Source organism: Echinops telfairi, unplaced genomic scaffold (genome assembly GCF_000313985.2).
Source record: "Echinops telfairi isolate 266 unplaced genomic scaffold, ASM31398v2 ScPeMD7_3533;HRSCAF=4204_1, whole genome shotgun sequence".
Classification (NCBI taxonomy): domain Eukaryota; kingdom Metazoa; phylum Chordata; class Mammalia; order Afrosoricida; family Tenrecidae; genus Echinops; species Echinops telfairi.
Genome location: NW_022107432.1, coordinates 13,732,106 through 13,754,593, shown reverse-complemented (window position 1 = coordinate 13,754,593; position 22,488 = coordinate 13,732,106). Strand labels below are relative to the sequence as shown.

The window sequence follows — 22,488 nt, the reverse complement described above, 5'->3', positions numbered from 1 at the left end:
TGGTGGTTTTGAACTGCTGACTTGGCAGTTAGCTGCCCAAGATGTAAGCAAATGTTTTGAAAATGATGATGCAACCAATGTGCTTGACACAATGGATGGATGTATGGATTGTGATAAGAGCTGTATGAGCCCCCAATAAAATGATTTTAAAAATAAATTTTAAAAAGCTCACCCAGATCTCGCACCTCTGGGTAGGTTTAAACTGCCACCTTCTCCACTAGTAGTTGACCACTTAAAATGTTTGAATTAAGCTAACCCCAATGTAAACATACACTTCCATCTTCACGGATCTTAGGTTTTTCTGTTGTAGAATCGATCTCTCTTCCATAATGTTCTCCTTATACACATAATGATTATAGAATGTTTAATCTCTTGGGTTGAACAAGGAGACTTCAAAAAATATTTGGAGACCATCTATCATCTTTTAATTATATTTATCCGCTTTTTGAAGCCTCCTTATGTTTTAAATAGGGATTATGTTTCCTTCTTTTTCTTGTCTAAGGAAAGAGGGTGCAAACTGCTCTCATAATAGAATTCTCCACCCGGCATTATTATACAGGCTCAAGTCATAGGAAACTCAAATCACTCGGTAAATCCTTGGCCCATGCGCACAGTTCAGGGCAGAAACTTAGGGACGTCATTGACTGTGCTGCACGGAGGGCATGTCTCTAAGTGCACAGCTACAAGATCTCTGATTATGCGAACAAGGTAATCACTGGGGTGAGCCGGTCCTATGGTAATAATGATCATCTCGTCCCTTGGATTTCTTTGTGTTTTTAACTCAGTGAGTGACAGCTCATGTCTTTACACCTTCACATGAGAATACCAATGCTTAGTACTTTCCTCTCTAATCTCTCCACCCCACAGACACATCTTCCAGTACCATACTTAGCCTCATGGTACATGGCTTAAAACAGTTGAGTGATCATGGTGCTTTGTAGCTTGAATTGGCGATCAGGTAATTACCTGGCCTGTTATAGAACGGGGTAAAGTTAACATTGATTTATTTGCCTATAATAAGAATGCCCCCCCAAAAGTACACAAGGCCAGCATTCCAGAATGCCTGCCTCTAGCTACTCTATCACTTTATCAGTACCTCCTACAGGCAGATGTCTTCAATAGTCTGGCCTCTGAATGAGGCTGGGAGGTGCTGCCCTCCATGAGCCTCTGCTGTCACAGAAACTCATATTCAGATCCCGGCATCACCTGCTCCATCACTGTCTGACTGCAGTCAAGGGCAATGTTGACACCTTGTTAGTTGTTCATTTACCATCAACCCAACATGAGGACAAAATGTGACCACAGAATCATTTTAATATATACTCTAACAACAGTTGATGTGCTTTACCAGAAACTCATCAAGAATCAGTGCTCAGCGTGCTAATCAGTCCTAATGATACTAATTACAAAATGGAATCAATCAAAACAGTATTCTCATGGATCACACATTTTTAAAATCCTGCCTTTTTACTGACCGTCCAGTGGTGGAACCAAGCAGCTGAAGGCAGACACAGTAGCATTCTCCAGGACTGGGCACGGAGCACCACACACCACAGCTGAGATATTCCCTGGAGAAAATCCAGCTCCAAACACATGCATAAGCCTTCCTCCCAGGCAACCTTTGAAGACAAAATTGTAAGTTGATGATCTATAATCAAGCCTCTGTGAGGCAAAGCCCTCTTTCTCAACTCAAAAATCAACCCCTGCTTTCTTGTTGTTCATCCTTCTTCCCAAGCCCTCTGGAACCCACACATTGGCTGAGGTCTCTGATAACCTCAGTTTCCTCTTCGCCAAAGTTCTGGCCTCTGGGACCTGGAATCTGTTTTCTCTGAGCAAGTTCACTTTCAACAGCCTGTTATGTGAACAGGTATTCTTTTAACGTACGAATCTATCATTGCCATCGAGTCGATTCTGACTGAGAGACCGAAGAGGACAAGGTAGAACTGCCCCTGTGGGTTTCAGAGATGCTCACTCTCCTGGAGTAGAAAGCCTCCTCTTTCACCGCGTGGAGTGACCGGTGGTTTCTAATCACTAGCCCTGCATTTAGCAGCCCCGTGCATAACCCACACTGCCACCTATGCCAGGTACAGTTTTAAAGTCCTTCACCGAGAGCCGAAAGCTTCTCTGGCCACTTATGCCCTGGCCCATGGGTATGTGTTTATAGTGGTTCTCAGGAATCCCTCCAGAATTTTCTAGGAACTTTTTAAATATATACAATAGGATCATCCTGTACATATTATTCTGCAAGATGTTTGGTGGACTTAAAAGTATATGTTAAATATTTTCCCCAATCAATTGATCTAGATCTAGCTCATTCTTTAAAGCTATTTAAAACGCCATTACATGAGTAAGCCACAATGTTCTGGCAGTTTTCCTACTGATGAATATTTCAATGGCTTATCCTTTTTCAAATTTTGGCCAAAATTAATAGTGTTGTCATGGACTGTGCACATTTAAGGGGGAGCATTTGCACCTGTTTTGTAACAGTTCGTTACAAACTCGCAAGCGCTCAGTCATAGGAAAAGTGCATTTTTAAACTTTGATGGGTATTGTCAGATGTCCTCAAAAACAATTTTGCTCTAGGTAATATGGTGTGAGGGATCTTGTCTCAAAAAAAAACCAAAAAAAAAACATTCTGCTTCAGTCAGAGAACCAGAAAAGGAGTCATTGTTGAAGCCCCACTTTCACCAGCACTCTCAGACCCGTGGGACCCTCTAGTCCACAGTAGGGTTTCAACCACCAACTGCCTCAGGGTCCAGCCTCCCTGGCACTCACACAGCCACCTGGCAAGCTCGTGAATGCCATTTTTGGAGAAAGGGTCCATTTCCTATCTCTGCTCAGTACTTTAAATCATGACCCACAGAGAGTAGAAAGAGCACTTTAGGAATCTTCAGGTCCAAGCCCCTTTGTCTAATAAAGGAATCTGAGGCTTATATGGACAGCATGGTCTGTGTTACCCCACAAAGTGAGTGATCATCATAGAACCCAAGCTTTCCATCCAGCAGCAGCCAGAGAAAGAAACAGCATGGTCAGTGCCTCATCAGTCTAAGATTCGAGCTCCTGGATTTCTTCCAGGAAATGTCTTCTATGTTAGGGGCACCAAAATCAAAAGTATCATTGGGGAAGAAGAGGTAAGGCACATTTCAATATGGATATCTTTGCTTTTTTTATGGCGAGTCTTAGTCTATAAGGCATTGTCTGCCATTGTGAATGAGTGTCATTGAAAGTGTTGCCCTATCTCCAACCCTCCTTGTTTGATAATGTCCAGCCATGCAAGTCTTTCATCTAAACATGTACACTTTCCTTTTCTCAACAGTATTTTAAATTCTGTAGCATTGACTAAATTAATGATACTATAGAAGAATCAACATATGCTCCATAGGGATATTTATAATGTCCCCCAAGGGTGTCTCTAGAGAGGACAAGGGACATCTATAAACCATCGATACGAGAACAGATTTTGAGCTTGCACTTAATCACCGACCTAGTTCAAGAACAATTAGTTCTGATGACCTAGCCCTACTCAATACTCACCCTCACGAAAAAAATCACTGAAAATATGGTTGCTATACCAAAGTATGCTGAAGAAATAAATACAAAGTGTATCAGATAGCTACTGGTTATCAGAAAGAATAGGGTCTGGAGTCAAAAAGCTTTTCTTAAAACCAGCAGACATCCAAGTGAGACATTAGGTAAGTCCACTCATAGGAAGCACACCAGCCTATGTGATCCAAAGACTGTAAATAATAAAATCCAAGATTCAAGGAAGGAATAGTATTAGAGTTTAACTGCTGACCAACTAGTTTGCAGAAAGCTATGGATGACAGAGAAAACTCGAAATCTGTTAACAGAGTCCCCATGTGCATAAAACCTGTGGTGAATTCCCTCTGACCACTGATCAGGGACGTGAATAAACTTGTTATCAGAGTGCATTGCAGATGTAATTTAAACCTGATCATTTATTCTTCCTTTCAACCCATTTAAAATTTTTCTAGTTTTATTATTTTCTGCTTGCTTTTGATTGAGGTTTTTGTGTTATATTTTCTTAATGTTGTTCAGTTTGGGTTATTTTTGTTTGTTTTTTATATATTGTTCTTTATGTGAAATCCAGGAGAGGTCATTTTAGAGACTATTGTTCCTGGATTCGTAGTTTCTTAGGATTATAACAAGGAAGTTGGGGGCAAATAATAATAAATACAATAATGAGGAAAACGTTCTAAAATCGAATATTGTGATGATTGACCAACTCTTTTCAGAATGTTTATGCCATTGAATTGTATGATATATAAATTATGTGGCAATAAAATTGCTATTTTTTTATTTCAGTAATTCTAAAAGGGGGAAAATTCAAATGCAATGGCACTGTGCCATGGGCTTATTACTGATAAAGTCTGATTTCTGAAATGTTATAAACTCATAAAACTCTATATTTCATAGGTTTAAAATAATGCAAATTGGGTTATTGACCTAAAGACAGATGAAGTTAGATTGTAGTTAAATGATGAGCACACATGTTATTTGAGTTAAAACAAATTAAATCAGGTTCCTATATTAGATTAAATGAAAATCAAACACGTAGAGAATATACGCAATTTCCTTGATAAAAATCTTGGAGGTGGTGCACAAAAAGACACCTCTCAAAAGGAGACCAAGATGGCAAGAAATCAATTACTCTTATTTCTCCTTCTAACTTTCAGACGACTGATTCCCTCCCTCTTCCAAGTGCGCGTCCCTTCTCATCTGTCCCCTCTGCTTGACTTATGCTGTGATCTGTGTTCCCAAAAGATGAGGTCAAGCCCCACCCTCTACACCCAGCAACAGGACCTGTTTGGGGAAATGAGTTTTTGCTTTGAAAACGTTATCGGGTAAAATGGTCACATTCTACCAGTCAGCTGGATCCTAAGCCTAAAAAAAAAAAAAAAAAAGATGGGGTCTCCTAAAAACAGTAGAAGGGTCCGGAAAGCAGATGTACCCACGGAGAAAATGGCATGTGAGGGTCTATCTAAGCGCAAAAGAACACCAAGACACGCCTGGGGCTGCAGGAGACTGAGAGAGGCAAAGGGTACCGGAGACCAAACTACAAAGGTTGGCCCTGTGGATACTTCTCCTTCAGACCCCCTAACCTTCAGAATGGCGAGGAGATCAAGTTCAGAACTCTAAAGTGTGTGGCGTTTCTGTGATGCAGAACCAGGGCATGGGGACCCTTACCAAAGTTCTCAGTCACGGCAGTCACAGTCGCTCTGGTGGTGAGCAGGAGAGCAGAGGAAGCCCACCCTCTCTGGTGGTCGTAGCCGCTGACTCGGTACTCCCCTGCAGGAAGCGAGGGCACCCTGCAACGGAGAACCGTGTGGTTCCCGGAGACACCCACGCAGGGTGACAGCCCGATGAAAACGTCCATGTGCGCTGCTCCTGTGATCTGCGCCACCACCAAGGTTAAGACATCATCCATCTGAGACACAGAGAGCAATTCCGGGGTGACGGCCTGGCTGTAACCAATGATGCCCAGGCGGTACCAGCGCCCATCTGCTTCTATCTCCAAGACAACGGAGCCATTGCCTGCGGGGACAATGCACTGGATGGCGCTGGCGCTGATGTTCACGGAGAGGCAGGCCTGCTGGCCCACGTGGACAGATGTGGCCTTCTGCCCTCGCAGGGCCGTTCCCTCCAAGGTCAAGAGGCCTCCACCACGTACGCCGAAAGTCTTGGGGAAGTAACGAGACACTTGAGGAACAATGTCGAAGCGTCTGGAAACGTTCCTCCAGCAAGCATACCCATTTGTCTTGTGAACCACTGACAGGAAGTGCGGGCCGGGAGGCAGGTCACTCACCCGGCACGCCACCTGGCTTGTGTTCCAGAAACTGACTCCACAAGGTATGTGGTCATCCACAAACACCATCAATTGGTCGGAGGTGGAACCGAACCTCTGCCCCTGAATCAGCACCGTGGTGAGGGGCCCGCCGGTGGTCATGGTGAAGGCACTCACGGTGGGAGTGGTCTCTTCCCACATGAAGAAGGTACAGTGCCCCTGGCAAGTGCTCAGCAGCCCATTGACCAGAACGGTGACGTTCAGGGAGATGGAAGCTCCAAGCAAGGGGTCGTCCACCCGGGGAACCCGGCAGCGGATGGTTTGGTCACTCCAACCCAAAATGGTACACGTTAACAGGCCGGAGAGACCCACCCGCACCACCTTCCTCCTGGAGCGGAGCACCAGGCCCCTCACCACGATCACCGTCCCTCCACAAATGGAACCCTGTGCTGGGGAGATGGCAGTTATCCGAGGTGTCACCACCAGTCGCTGGGCCACCGCAGACATGTCAGCAAAGCCCATGGGCCGCTGGCGGACCTTTAGAGGATAGACGCCTGCCTCCACGGCGCGGAAGGGAAGGGAGCATCCGGCCAGGCTCCCGTTGCAAGATCGGGCCTGGAGCTCACAGTGCAAGCCCCCCAGAAGGATCGCCGAATGGGCGACGTGGCTCCCTTCCACACAGAGCTGCAGGCCGCTGCCCGTGAGGTCTGCTCGCAGGGCGGTGACCACGGGGGTGGCGGCTGCTTCGTACAGGAAGGTGAAGTTCTTCTCTGTCGAACCTGGGGACGGTCTCTGGGGGAAGGACAGCTGGCCCATCCGGACGTGCACGGGGGCGGCGACAGCGAGGGCATCCGCAGCGGACCGTAGAGGGGCCGGTGGGGTCTCACAGTAGATGGTGGTCTCTGTTGAGTTCACGATATCACAGGAGCGATTGCCCACTAGGACCCGCACCGAGGTGGGGTCCTGAAGGAAGCCTGCTCCTGAAATGCTCAGGATGGTTCCGCCTAAAGCAGGAATATCGAGGAACAAAATGCAAAAGTGAGATTCAGAACCAGCAATCCACAGTGCCTATGTAAGCCCCAAGGAGAGTGGAAGGTAGGCTAGGTGCTAGGGGGCCCTCAATTCTCTCACCTGCCCCAACAGCCTCAAATGTGCCCCCATTGTATAAGACCATGCGGGCTCCAATGCACATCACTGAACAATGTGAGGTGCTCTGTAGGAGAGGTGTAGAGTCACTGAGACCAACTTTTCAGTGAATGTTGTCTTATGTCCTGAAAGGGCCTGTTTCTATTCACTAATGAAGTATCAAAATCCTTGAAATCATCTGATTCACTACTATAGTAGCATCTACTATACTTTACGATGCAGGACTCCCGGTGGCATAGTGGGTGTCCATTGGGCTGCTAATTGCTAGGGCAGCAGTTTGAAAGCACCAGGCTTTCTACCCCCAGAAAGAGCCCGGTGAAGAGTCTATGAAATCCACAGGGGAAGTTCTACCTGGTCCTGCAGCACAGCCATGAGTCAGAATTGACTCAGTGGAAGTGAGTGTTTTGGTTTTATGGTTTTGTTCTGTTGTTTTTTTAATACTAATTACAATGGCCTCATATGTTTGCTGGACATGGGGTAAGGAAAACCATAGAAACTGTGATGCATTTGAGCTATGGTGTTGCCAGAGCAGACTGCCAAAGGAACAAATACATTTATCTCGGAGACAGTACCGCCACAGAGCTCTTTAGAAGCAAGCCTGGCGAGACTTAATCTCATGGATTCCGGCGATGTTATCGAGAGAGACCGTCCCTAATAAAGGACATCATGTTTGGTAGAGAGGCAGTTAAAATGAGGATGGCCTTTGAGGAGATGGATCGACCCGTGGCTGCAGCAAAGGGCTCTCACACAGGAGTCATTGTGAGGATGAAACAGGACCAGGCCGTGTTTGCTTCTGTGGTCCATAAGATTGTTGTGAGTAAGATTCGATTTTACAGCACCTAGCAACAGCATGAAATTGTGATTCCACACAGGGATTCAATTTATACATTAATTTAAGAAATCAAATTCTTTGAAATATACGTATCCATCATACTGTAGAACTGATATTGGGATGTATTATAGGATATGTATGCTATATGTTAGATCATGAATTGTTTTTTTTAAAAGCATCACTGAGTCATGTCTGTGGATTTCCTGCTATCTTCCTAGGGTTTTGTCTTGCTCTCTGGGCAAGGAACCATAGACCTACACCTGCAGGGAGGAGGTTGCATTAATTGACTGCGCACATAACCCGGTCTTTGGCAGAGCCAAGCATCTTCTGAAGAGGCCTTTTTTTAGACTCAAAAAGGGATCATGTGGTATTTCTCAAGTGATCCCAGTGATTTCTCAAATGCAAGTGCATGAATTCTTTGGTGATTGTAGAGAACGCTCCCTGTTTATCAAGCCCTTACTTTTCCCATCGGGTTTCTAACTCTTTCTGGGCCATTCATCTGTGTCCTGAGATAAAAACAAACATGCCAAAGACTGCTCCCTTTCTCACATAACCGAAAACACTAACAGAGGAAACCATCCTCGGGTTTTTCTAATATCTATCCGAGATGTGCTATTCCACAGCCTCTTTCCATTAGGAAAAGGAAAATTAGGCACATGTCTTTTTCATAAACTTTCATTTACTGAGGTGACTGGGCTAAGGAATCAGCACGTGTCCGGACCCTTCGAAGTCCACCCCTGAGTTCACAGATCACGAAGAAGGCTACTCCCTTCTGCTCTTATCACCGGCCTCACTGGCTACTGCTGGCTTGCTGCAGGGTTAATTAACCCAGGAATGAAGTCTGAGTGTCTCTGGAACAGACTCCCTGGATACAAGACATCAGCCAGGTCAGAGCCACTCACCCAGAAGGGATCCACAGCAGGGTTCTATGCTGAAAACTTCTGTGAGATAGCGGATGTGGAGATCGATCCTAGGAGAGATAGAGGGAGGTCATTATAAAATAACTAAGAGAGGCCGAAGAAGAGGACAAGGAAGAGTGAGGAGATGGATAACTTGAGGGGGACAAGGAAAAAGAGAGAGGGCAGGGACATACATGTGAACTATCCAAAGTTTAGCAATGGTCTCAAATATGACGATTGTAATTGTTCATGGGGTTGTTTTGATCCAAAGTCAACTCACTGGCACTAAACAACGACCAACAGCAAAAGAAGGAAATGGTGGGGGAATTAACCAGGTGGTGCCTGCCCTAGGCCAGCATCACATAGTCTCATCAACCCCATAGAGTTCAGCTATTTTCTAGAGGAAAACATAAAAAGAATTTTTAGAAAACTACTGTGCACAGGGCCCTCAAAGCAGAGTGGGGCATGATGAGGGTGGGGAGACATGATTATAATGAACCATTTATTCACTGCTCACGACATGATGTTATAGAAAACCTAGGACATAGCCCCTCCTCTTTTCACATATACATGCCCACCCCATCGACACTCCAACCATGAGCCAGGAAATCTGAGTTCCACCAAGTGCCTGTTCCCTAGGTAGTAAATCCCTGGAAATGTGCTGGTCAACAGGGTCTCTAAGATCTGTTCAAATGTCGTGACTCTCATATTGATCCCCAGACTGTAGGGGATGAAGGGAAGAAGGTGTATCAATGGAATACTCCCGCCGAATCACGAGAGTAACCAGATCTGCCTTGGCAGGTGTCCACCTCACCCTTGCGAGCGAATGCTGATGCCATTGATGGAAACCGAAATCCCATGGAGGCCAGCTGGCAGTGGGGGCAGCACCACCTCCAGGCCGTGAGGTATCTGTGCGTGGAGCTGAGCCCAGGCATCCCAGACATGGACTTCCACATCCAACTCATTGGAGTTCTCCAGCCACGTCGTTCCGATGAAAAGGATCTCACCTCCTGTGTGTGTGTGCGGAAGAACCGATTAGTCTCTCTGCCATGTGGGACCATGGCGTCAACCACCGACTCCATTTCAAAATGGTTTTAAATGATTAGACACAAGCTAAGCCCTGTGCATAATTCCATAATTTAGAATGTAATGTTGTTTTTTTTTCCTTTTCCATGGAATTTTAAGAAACTGTCTGAATGGAGTTTTAGCCTATAACCTCAAGGACATAAAATGCAAACTTGTCAGAACAAGTGTACTCGAGAGAGTAAATTATATTCCTGCAATGGCAATTCAAGTAATTTAGAGGGCTGAGGGTGCTCCTAACCACAAACAGTAATATGAATCCTCCTTCTTACCCTTCTCTTTTCTACTGGTCTTAGTCTAAAACTCTACCCTCAGTGAGCCCTACTTATCATAATATCATATGTGAGAACAGTCCTTCGCAGATGACAGAATTTTCTCATCACCCCTTTTGATCTTCCCTCGATCCTGCTGGCCTGTAGGGATAGATATGAGGACCAGCAACGAAGGCCGTGCAGGCAAGGCCTACAAGCTAATTAATGGAAAAGGCAAGGCCTCGGCTCAGTCTTCTGTCCCCTATTTCGATTCCATGATAGTTTAATTATACACTGTACTAAACACCATGTATACTAGGTTCCTAGGGAGAATGTTCTGACGGTCCTTTTCTGAAACACCAGCCAATTAAAATTCTGTGGACTCCAGGGATCTAACCCCTTTGGACATCAAGTCACTGGGATTCAGGACCTGCTCCTCGGCAGCTTACAACCTACTAGGGACAAAACCAAACCCATTGCTTTCAAGGCAGTTCTGACTCACAGTGACCCTACAAGACAGAGCAGAACTGCCTCTCTGGGTTTCCAAAGCTGCATCATCTGTACAGAAGCAGACTGCCTCAAACCCCCAGCCTCTGGTTCCCAGCCAAGTGCTTCTTATACTGGCTCTTACACTATGCACTCTGCAATTCAATTCCTTTTCATACAAAGAAAAATTCCTTTTCATGCAAGGGGCACAAAAGTAAAGGACACATGTCCCCTGCCCTCATGTGAATGTGCCCAAATAACTCAAGTTGAAGTTCTCAGAAACCAAACCCTTGCGGTTGAGTTCAATTCCAACTCATATTTGCTCTACAGGGCAGAGTTAAATTGTCCCATAGGGTTCCCAAGGGTGTCTAGTTATGGAATTAGATGGACACATCTTTCCATAGAGAGTGGTTGGTTAGAACTGCTGACCGTTGAAGTTAGCAGCCAAGTGCTGAACTGCTGTGCCACCAGGGTGCTTAGTTCGATTCCAGAACATAAAACAAGTAAGTCGTTTGAATTAAAATAACCGTCTGGATATCAGAAAAGGCCTCCATGGTGTAAGCTGGTGCTGGAAATTCGAAAGATAAATCCGCCAAGGAAGTGAAACAAAAGAACGCTATTTATCTTTCGATTCTAAATGTCAGTCTGATAATGGTTTCCAGATTGATCATCCAGTGGTTGGGAGAGAAGAAAAGGAAAGTGAGTGGCTTACTAGGAGACGAGAGACAGGTAGAAACAGGTAGAAACAGGACAGGGGCGGGAGCAGGGAAAGTTGCTGGTGGTTGAATGGCTGGTGACCAAGGAAGGCACACATAAGGGGGTAAGTTACTTCAGTGGACTGTGGAGACCACCAAAAGTTTCTAAGCAAGAGAAGAATCAGATTGACGTGATTCTTCCTGTCCCTAAGACACACTGGAGAGAAGTCAGAAAATCCAGTCTGCAATCGCGTGGTGTTTCTATCAGGAGAAGCACATGTGAGACAGAAGTGGAGGTAAGCATACTTACCTTTCCTCGGGGCTAAAGCATCTCAAAAGCTCTTTTCACTACTATTGTCCTGTGCCTTCCATTTAAGACCAACCCCTAAAGCATACATATGGCAGAGAAGAACTGCCCCCACGGATTTCTTAAGCTATAACATTTATACTCCTGTGAAGCCACTTTCAGTTAACAACTGAGTGATTAAGCATCCTATCACCAGGGCTCCTTCTTCCAGCCACTAACATTTGAGGACTCTTTTCAGCTCTAGAAGGAAGCCCTGGTGGCAGAGTGGATTAGGCTTTGAGCTGTTAACCACAAGGTCAGCAGTTCTAAATCACCAGCTGCTCTGGGGGGGGCGGGGGGAAGGCTTTTTGCTCCCTTAAAGATTTACAACTTTGTAAACTCACAGGGGCAATCCTACTGTCTCATTCAGGCTCACTAGTCAGCAGCAGTAGGTGCTTGTTTGGTTCAGAGCTGGTGCCTACAAGACGTCACAGCCAATGAAAAGGAGAAATAAAAAGGAGACTATAGTTCAGTGAGAGTGCTGCTCATAGATTAACTACCTGTATAACTTCAAGGAACTCACTTTGGGTTCTCAAACTCTTGGATTTCTCAGCAAGGAGACAGTCAGAAAGCCTTCCCCATATTATCCACTGTAAGGATTAAGTGCACTATTGTACGAAAGCATCCAGAACCACACGGTACATAAAGCAGCCTCAATTAACTTCATGCTCTTTCTTTCTCCTCACTTCCTCATGAGTTTTCCATCTTGCTTCTCCTCTGAAGTCTGAAGTTACAGTAGCTGCTAGAATAGTGACATTCACTTCAACAAAGCATTAACCCGGTGCTTATTCATGCAGGAGTCCCTGGGTGATGCCAACAGTTAATGGGCTCTCTGCTTACCTAAAGGTTGGGGGCTTCAACCCACCCAGCAGTACCACTCCCTAAAAAGCAGCCATGGAAAAGCTATGAGGCACAGTTGAGACAGGTAAGACATTACCATGAGGTGGGTTGACTCTATGCCCGCTAGTTTGGCTACTCCATGCCAATCCAAGATATTCTCATGCCTGCTTCATCTGCAGTTTTCCCAATAAAGATGGAAAGTACTGCCCACTGGCCAATGGAGACAGTAAAGAAAACAAGGAAGCTCAAAATCCTGCTCAAGAAGAGCTTCCGCTGAGATTCGTTCATATTCGGCTCTGCGTGACAGCCAAGACCACATGAATGGCCCTGCACATCCAATTCTCCCTCCTCCTCCTCCTCCTCTTTCTTCTCCTTCTCTGTCCTTCACTTTCATCTGAGCTTCATTGTCATTATTAATATGGCATTCGGAATGGAGAGATGCAGCACTCTGGCTCAAAGGAGACGTTCCCAGTAGGCTGTCACCCTTTGTGGATTTTATGAGTCATATCATGGGCTCGTCTTTGCTCTGTGCATCGAAAGATTTAAATACAAGTGGAAACTCTGAAAATAAATGCATCGTATTGTTTACATCAATAACATGAACTCCTTGGACTCTTGGTCAATTGTCAATCTAATACTGGATGCCTTTGAGGCACTGGTGCAATGTATTTATTCTTTTCATTATAGGTGGAAAATTTTATTAAGAGCCCAAATCACTGAATTCTGAATAGAACACAGATCTCCCTCCTCCTTTTTCTACCTCTTTCGGAAGAATCTATACCACTAAGGAATTTTACATACTTTGGTAGCCTGAGGCAGCAAATTCTTCTTCTGCACAATCCAATCTGAATTATATTGAAAAGCTAAAGGACATTTCCCTTTATTTGTAAACTCTTGAGCAATGGCAAATGAAAAGAGTATCAGAAAAATCAAGCCGTTTTTTTTTCTTTAGGAAATATGGTGGTCTCTTAAACTATTAGATACAGTTGCCATAAACTTCCTGTTGTCTAGCATTCAATTAGAGGATCCCAGATGGTATAGTGGTTACCCTCAGGGCTGTGGTCCACACCGTGAGCAGTTCAAAACCACCAGCCGCTCCACGTGAGAAAGATCCACTTTTCTACTCTCTCAAACAGTTATAGTCTCAGAAACTCACAGAGCAGTTCTACCTTGTAGAGGATTGCTATCAGTCACCATTGACTCAATGACTTTTGCTTGAGCATTCAATTAACCAGAAAGATGTATTATCTGTTACCCATCCAAAACTGTATGCTTTGTGTGACAGTTAGATATTATGTCAACTTTGCTGAGCATCAGTGGCTTAGCAGTTAAGACATAGTAATCCATCATGATGTGACCTAACACAATATAATCCCTTTTATAACAGGATCAACTATAAGCAGCCCATCGGTTGTAAAAAATATTAGGGTGGATGCAACACCCTTACTCAGATCACAGTCCTCATACGATCAGTTGAAAGGAAGCTTCCTTTGGGTCTTTTTCTGCTTCTAATGTAAGTGGAAACTGTGGGAAATCTTACTTGCTTTCTACTGAGCCTAGATCTTGCATCTGGGTCTTCAACCTCTGATTCTTTTCCTTGGAGCTAACAGCTTACCATATTGCCTGCTAATCCTGAGAGGCATTAGCAGCCTGCCACTTCACCTGCCCATCTTGGATTCGTTAGTCACTGCAGCCACCAGCTTGTCATCTCCCTGTGAATCTTGGGTTCATCCGCTCCCATGGGTATACAAGTCAGGAGCCACCTCTACCCTAACCTATGATGTTGAAACCTGACAGGCCTTTGACTTGCCTAGTTCTACAAGTGTGATCCATTTTCCTGAAATAAACTTGCACACACATATATATTCTTAATAAAAACTTACACATATGTGTACATCCGTAAGCATATGTATGTATACCCACACATATAAACATATAAGCTTCACTGATTTTCCTTCTGTAGAGAACCCAGTGTAAGACATTATGACATGATAAATTATTACTCATTCCATCTTGGAAATATCACCTGGAAGCATCAAAGAAATCTTAAATTATCTCCTGTAGTTTGCTACTAAAAAGTATATTCTTTTAATATGCAGTGTGTTTCAAAGAACTCTTAACTGTCCTCACAAGGACTCTGCAGGGACTAAGAGACAGTTGTTTGAACATAACAAGGGAATACTGTGGGGTTTAAATAAAAAACGGGTGCATACGTATAAGAAGTCAGGCTGTGTGAAAAGAACGTCACATCAGGATTAGAGGGAGACTCATTAACAACCTGCACAATGAAGATGTTGCAACCTGGGCTGCTAAAGGTGAAAAGGGCTGAAGCCCTTACTGATGACGATCCAAGATCACAGCCTCCAGTCTGGGTTATGCCTCAACACAAAGGAAACAGAAATCCTCTAAGTATACCAATATGCAAAGCCCGGAGCTATCGAGAACTTCTTTCTCTTGGATCCACAATCAATACTCATGGAAGCAATAGTCATGAAACAAATGGCATGTTAACGAATGACGTGTACCTGACTCAAGCCATCGTATTTTCAATCGCCTTCTCTGCGGGGGAGCGCTGGACAATGAATAAGAAAGACTGAAGATGAATCGATGCCTTTGACTTACAGTGTTGGCAAAGGATATTGAACATGCTGTGGGCTGCCAGAAGAAGGAACAGCTCTTTCTGCACTAGAAGAAGTACAGCCAGAATGCTCCTTAGAAGCAAGGATGGTGGGAGTTTGTCTCACGTTGGGCATGCTACCAGGAGAGATCAAGTCCTGTCAAGGAACATTATTCTTGGTAAAAAGTGTCAGCAAAAAAGAAGACCTTGAACTTGATGGATTGCCACAGTGATCACAACAATGAGCTCAAACATGGCAATGATTGTGAATATGACGCAGAACTGAGCAGTGTATTGTTCTACTGTCCGGGGATTGGGGTGGGGGGGCAGGCAGACATAGCTCATTGTTTAGGATCTACAATCAGATTGCCGAGCTCAAATCCTAGCTCTGCTACTGACTAAAGATGTAGCTTAGGCTCGCTGGTCAGATAGAATCAGTGGAACCCTAGGGACTGTCATCCTCCATTAGCCTTCAGTAAATGAACACACCCTCTATGGATCTTTTTTTTTTTTTTTCAGCCAAGCAAGGGACAGGTGTAGAAAGGCAACAATAGCACTCGGAGTGTATTCGCACCTTAGAATAATTGACCAGTTGCGACCAAACAGGTAGCACTGGCTCAAAAACAAAGTTCCAAAGATGTTAGAAGAGGAGGAGGCATGAGAGCAGGAATCACAGGAGGCGGGTGATGCTACATTGTGAGGCTTGTAATCAACAGCATTTAACAAAATATGTCCTAATCGTTGAAGGAAAGCCTGATCTGCTCTACCAACCTTCACCCAGATCACAACAGAGAGCTTACAACTAAAACACAATCGAGGTGGAATTTTCGGCAAGTCACTTAGTCTCTCTGTGTTCAGTTTCTTCGTTATAAAATGGGGCTAGTAATCTTACACACCTGCAATAAGGATCGCATGGTGTCTACGATGCGTTTATACCAATCACACTGACAGAGTAAAACCAAACAATATCCATTGTCATCGAGCCCATTCCAATGTGTAGGACAGAGTAGAACTGCTTCGTAGTGTTTCTGAGACTAAATCTTTACATGGTGCAGAAAACCTCACCTTTCTTCCATGGGGCAGCCGGTGGGTTTGAACAAAAATGTGGCAATTAGCAACCCAGTATTGAACCAACTGCACCATACTGTAGGTACTTAATACTTATTGAATTAAATATGACCTATGCATTCTCACATTTTTGTGATGAGATTCACCCCAGTATTACAGAGGGAGACTGACTCTAAGATAATTAAGATGAGAAAAACTGGTTTCCTGATGTTCACGGGGGGTGGTAATAAAAATGTCCACCCAAAATACAGTTCCATCTTCAATAAAGTCCACAGACTCCTGTGTACCATTTCTAGAAGATCACCGCCCTGAAGCCAATGTTCTCCGTGCTTTTTACCTGCTAAGCTGCTGCTGTTCCTGCTCAGAGACAAGATGAGTGGATTTAAAGAGGAGTCATATGCAAATGCTGCTGGAAGAACGGCCCATTGGTCTCCTCTGGTCACAGTCACGTCCACAACGGATTCATTCCCCTGGAAGTGAATTTTTAAGATCAAACCTTAGTAAATAAGACTGACTTGAGGGAAGAGGAGAAGTTCAAATTGAATTAACTTAGAAGGCTAATTTCAAGAAACGTGTTTGTAAAGGGTATGTTTGCTGCATTCAAGTCTCTCTCTCTCTCTCTCTCTCTCTCTCTCTCTCATACACACACACACACAGCGGTTAGTGCTTGGGTGACCCAAGCACATACTTGACTAGATACAGAGGAGCTTGCTCTGAGGACAAAGCGTTGCTTGGGAAGTGTTTGTTGGAGACAGAGAGAAGTTGGTTCTCCAAAGATTGCAAGCATACAATTCCCAAGGCCACCCACCTCTAAATACAGATTTGTACAATAAATCCTTTCTTCAAAACTACTGAGAAGGTAAATTTCAAGTAAATCCCCTTTAAATTATGACAAGTTTCTGAATTGTAAAGTGTGAAATGACTTGCATTACAGTTTCTAATTTCAGAAACAAACAATAAAGGAAATAGATATTAGGTGTCTGTTGTTTTTTCAACTTGAAATGCCTGTCCTCCGGTCGGACAATCATCATTGTGATCTTTTAGTCACGTCCGGCCTTCCAGAAGAGAGCGGGTGGCTGTTTCATAATCCTTTCTAGAAGATCAATAATTTAATACGGGTTGACTCAGAGCACCATAAAAGTAGAATTTAAATTGTCAGGGGTTGGCAAACTTTTGAGATGGAAGCGTCAAGTCCTGTCCCTCGCAACCATTTATAAATTATTCAAAAGTCATAAATAGATTTTACGAACAAATGAAATTGGAATAATATCCTTTAATTTTCTTCCCATTTTACTTCAGAGCCACTTGTATGTACTGAGAGTGTGGCATGTGACTGATCAGCAATTTGCCAACCCTTGCTTTCTGTGAAAGAAAATCCAGACTCTTTTAACAGACTGTAGAAGATAATGGATCTTTTAATAAGTTCTATAGCTGCCCACAGAGCCCTGGTGGCCCTGGGGGATAAGCCATGGCTGGCTAACCCCAAGGAACTGCAAGAGAGAAAGGTAAGGCTGGCTGCTCTTGTAAAGATGAGCACTGGTGGAAATTCTATGTAGGGTCACTATGAGTCAAAAATCAATTCGAAGTCGGTTTGGGCTTATACACTATCCATGGATCGCTGATGGCACAATAGCTCAACTGCTAACCCAAAGGTTGGGTGTGTGAAACCACCTCAGAGTACTGTGAGAGAAAGGCCTGGAGATATTGTCCACAAAGATCACAGCGAAGGCATATTTGTGACGCAGTTCTCTTCTGAAATGGACTCAATAGCCCCAAATGATGCAACATGGGCTGGTCACGTTCCAGGGAACTCAACCAGTGTGAACCCAACTGCTAACCTAAACGTTGGTGATTGGAAACCGAGACAGGAATGGACCCCCAGACACCTGGCCAAATGACTGGAGGAACTCCAAGAACCCCTCACTAAGTGAATCATAAAGAATTACAAGCCAGCAGAGCAGCTGAAAACCACACTGGGATGCTGAAATGCACACCCAGGAGCTAACAGGCAAACCGAGTTAGTCACCTATCGCTAACTCATCTAAAGGTGTTTTTCAGGAATCCAGGGGCCAACTACATACAGTGAAAAGTCCCTTGTGCAGAGAGGAGGGGAGGTGCCCACCCAGGAACGGAGGCTGTGCAAGCACAACATCTCATAATGAGTTCTGCATAGCATCCTAGAAACCTGCAGAGCTGACTCCAGCTTTGAAAAACAAGTGTATGCCCACCCTGTTGGCATGGCCCAGCCTATTCTCAGAAAACATCACTTTCCCCTTGAATTTTTTTGAGTATGTATAACTTTCCTGTTGCACCTGGGGAGGGATTAAAAACCCTGAACCCCTATAGCTTTGGTAGGACAAGGGTCAGCATTGGACAGTGCCTCCTAATCTCTGGCTCTTTCTCTAATAAAACTTTGCTCATGTAGAAACTCAGTGCCACTCCTGGTCATTCTTGGTCAGTAGAAGGCAAGAATCCTCCTTTGCAGGGTTAGGCCAGGAACAGCACTCCTACCAGGAACATGACCACACAAAGTTGTGCAGCAGATTTACCCAATGTGATGTGTGTTTTTTTATCTCTTAACTGCTGCTTCCATGAGCATTGATTGTGGATCTAAGTGAGATAAAATCCATGAGAACCTCATTTATCCAGATGTTACCTATTGGTTCAGTTGTGAAGATTTGAGACTTCTTTACATTGAGTTGTAATCCAACTGAAGGCTGCAATCCTTGATCCACCATCAGTCCCTGCCTGGTTTTAGCTGCTGATCTTGAGCTTCTCCAATGTCTCTTCTCAGAGGTGCAGTCAATTTGACATCTGTGTATTCCATCTGGAGAAGTCCATGTGCATGGTCACTGTTTGTGTCGTTAAAAAAATTTGCTATAAACAAGTCATTGGTCTTGTGAAACTCTATCATGTACTCTCCAGCTTTGTTTCTACCAAGACCATATTTTCCAATGACTGTTCCTTCCTGTTTCCAACATTTGCATTCTAATTGCCAATAATTATCAATGAATCTCAATTGCATGTTTGATCAATTTCAGAGTGAGGACGTTGGTACCATTCTTCCATTTCTCCATCACTAGCTTTTGTAGCTGGTCCATCAATTTGAATAATAATTGTATTGATTGGATTTCCTTGAATTAGTAACATTCAAATTAAGCTTGATTTACGGGGTCCCTTTGGTGAACCAGCATATAAGTTCCTAAATGTTACTGTCATCCTATGTAACTTCTACACCTGTAGCATTTCCAACTATCATCTAAACTTCTCAGAGGAGAATGATCCCGTCTGAATTGTCTGTATCTATTTTCTTCCATTTCCCCCTACCATTTATTACGTGACACATGATAGTCTGGGCTTGAAGCTTGAGAATCCTTTGGCCTGCCTCTCTCCCTCATGAGACACCTCATGACATTTACTCAATCCTCAATCACCGCCAAGTTCTAGAAAATAACCTGAGAATATTTACCTGTTCAAAACCCATTTAACCTTTCTTTACCCCAACCGTGACTTACAGGAGAAAAGAGATGATCTTTCAAAATATACTAAACATTGAAAAGTAAAGCAGCAGATTGAGATGAAAATACCTGAAATTTATACAAAGAATTCATGTACATAATACACAAATCAGTAAGTAAGAGATAATTATTTCAATGGGGGGGGGGACAGAAAAGTATGCAATGAACACACACACAACAAATCAAACTGATTTTTTCTTGATTGCATCCTAACTAGTGCCAACTTCATGTTTGTTACAGTGTAGAAAAGAGAAATTACAAATGCTCAGTAAATATTTGAAAATGCATTCTAGAGGAAATGAAAAATCTCAGAACTTAAGGACATAAGTCCCCCGATAAAAAGCCCAAGCAATGCTCATCATAATAAATAAGATTCTTACCAAAGTGTGTCCTTGTCAAATTAGAGAGTCTTTAGTGTTTGCAGAGAAAAAAATGCAAGTCACCTGATGGGAAGTAAAGGGTTAACCCTGTCCACAGGAATGCAGGCCCTTGATCAGCTCCTGGGAGGTAATCTCTAATTCTGCTTGGTAAGAGTGTCTCTGTTTACTGGGCAGCCTTGGGCCACATTCCAAAGTCAATACTAAGAATGTTATTTATTTGGGGATCTTGAGCCTTGTGGTATCAGCTGAACCTCTGGGGAGGGGGTTGGAGACTACAGTCAACCATGAACGTGGTCACCCAGGCTTACATGACTAAAAAGAAAAGAAAAGAAAAATGGGCCAGCCCACTGCCACGGAGCTGAGTCCACCTCATAGACCTGTTACATGGCGCTTCCAAAACTGTGAACCTTTGTAGGAGCAGACAGCTTCATCTTCTCTCCTGAGGCTGCTGGGTTTGAACAGCCGATTTGGAGGTAGCAAGCCAATGCTTACCCTAGACCCACAACGAAAATCCTCGACATCGAGGCTCAGATGTGCATCCCTCATTCCCAATACTCACGCAAGCTGCCGCTGTCACTGCCATGAGAAATTAACACTGTCTATACCCATCCTGGGGGAGCCCTGGGGGTGTCATGGCTACTCATTGTGCTGCAATCCACAGGGTTGGCAGTTCAAAACCACCACCAGCTCTGTGGGAGAATGGCTAGACTTTCTACTCCCATAAAGATTTATAGTCTCAGAAACCCACGGGGGTTTGAGGGGAATGGCACTATGAGTCAGCATTGACTCAATGGCAGTGAGTTGTTGTTTTGTTGTTGTTGTTGTTCATACCAGTCAACCAGAGGAAGACAACTAAAAGCGTGTGCATGCTGCCTCCTTAGCCCTGCCCTGAGTGCCCTTCCCACCGCGAATTGCCCTCTGCAGCCTTTGGCTGTAACAAATATAAATGCAAGCTCTTCTGAGGTCTGCAAGTGCTTCCAGCAAGTCCCTGAGCAGGCGGATTGTCTAGGAGACCCAGAAAGGACTGAAAATCAGAATTACATGGAAGCTTAGTAGTTATATTGGATGCTAAAGGATAAGTGAGCTATGCTTTTAAAACTCGGGGGGTGGGGGGTGGGGGGGGGCGGAATATTTGTTATATAATGGTTGAATCACATCAAATCGACAACATTCAATCATCTTTGACATGCCCAAAGTGCCAACTTCAAATGAATATCTATTCCCACTTAAATACTTCATTGAGTATGAGAATTTCAGACATGTGAGGACTCAGAAACTTTCAACATAGTCTTTCTTCGAATGTGTCATAAGGCTCACTCTCTGCCATCAAATGGACTCTGACTCCCGGAGACCTTGTTTGACAGACAGAACTACCGCAGTGGATTTCTGAAATGAAATCTTTACAGGAGTAGAAAGCCTTATCTTTCTCCAGAGGAGCAGCTGGTGGCTGTGAACCACTGGCCTTGCAGTTAGCAGCCCAACTTGTAACCAACTCACAAAACATAGAAGTGGCCAATACACTGTGGCTCTACCAGGAGTTCAGCAAAGGGAAACACAAAGGAGAAATTTGAAGAAGTCTACAAGCAACCAATCCAGATTGGAGCAGGAGAATGAGGTTCTTCAAGGGAAAGGAATAATTGATATGATGAAACTTTTTAAATGATGAAAGATTGTTTCATTATACGGAATACATTCTGGGTGGGAAGGGAATTTGAGGAAAATAACATAAGAAAACAAAAGCTTTTTAGGGGGGGAAATCAACTGGTACTGCTAGCACCATTTAAATAGTTATGATAATGCCAACTCAGTCTATTTATTTAACAAACGGGCACAATAACTATATTCAAAAGAGTGAGAAGGGCTTGTTTCTAAAAGTAGACTTGAGGAAAGATGAAAGGGTGGGAGAGCATGATTGGTTTACTATTTCTAACTCTTTTTGCATGTACTTCTTTGATCAAAATACAAGTATGCTTTCTTAATGTGTGTCTTCTCCAGTAAAAAGTTTAAAAATCCAAACAATATAGATGCTACTCATTATCATGGTAAATACATATTAAAGTGATACAATCCAGGGTTGGCAAAAGCCCCAGCAATCAGACACGTGCAGAACAAGCGTGAAAGGATAAACTGAGACTTTCCAAGAACGGCGTCTCATGTAGCTCAGCTTTAGAATTTAGATTCATGTATCCTGAGACAATCAATGCACCCAAAAGTGCATTACTTGGATGATCAAAGTCCTATGGTTTACAATAGGGAAACTTGGAAATTATCTAAATGTCCAATAGTAGGGAACTGGTTAAACAAATGACAGCACTGCCATATATCAGAATTGCTGCAGTTTACATGTGAAAGCTAACGTTTCATAACATTTAAGGAGCTAGATGAGATTCAAATGTGGAGCTGGTGATCAAAGAATATTCTGAACGCTCCCTCCCAGGGGAACTTCAGTTGTTCAAGGGAGAGCCCTCAGAGATCACAAGAAGCTAAACTTACATGACGTTTCAGAGATCCTACTAATCCA

The 22,488-nt window shown here is 43.8% G+C and overlaps 1 protein-coding gene across 1 annotated transcript in view; it reads right to left on the bottom strand.

Annotated features, from left to right (window-relative positions):
* PKHD1 (PKHD1 ciliary IPT domain containing fibrocystin/polyductin) overlaps window positions 1–22,488 on the bottom strand; it is a 579,560-nt gene that overhangs the window by 479,366 nt on the left and 77,706 nt on the right. The window contains exons 30-34 of the mRNA XM_045294754.1: window positions 16,407–16,539; window positions 9,498–9,693; window positions 8,687–8,754; window positions 5,209–6,810; window positions 1,476–1,619 (exon numbers count right to left, since the gene is read on the bottom strand). Of these exons, the coding sequence (XP_045150689.1) occupies window positions 1,476–1,619; window positions 5,209–6,810; window positions 8,687–8,754; window positions 9,498–9,693; window positions 16,407–16,539 (2,143 nt within the window). The remainder of the gene's footprint in view (window positions 1–1,475; window positions 1,620–5,208; window positions 6,811–8,686; window positions 8,755–9,497; window positions 9,694–16,406; window positions 16,540–22,488) is intronic.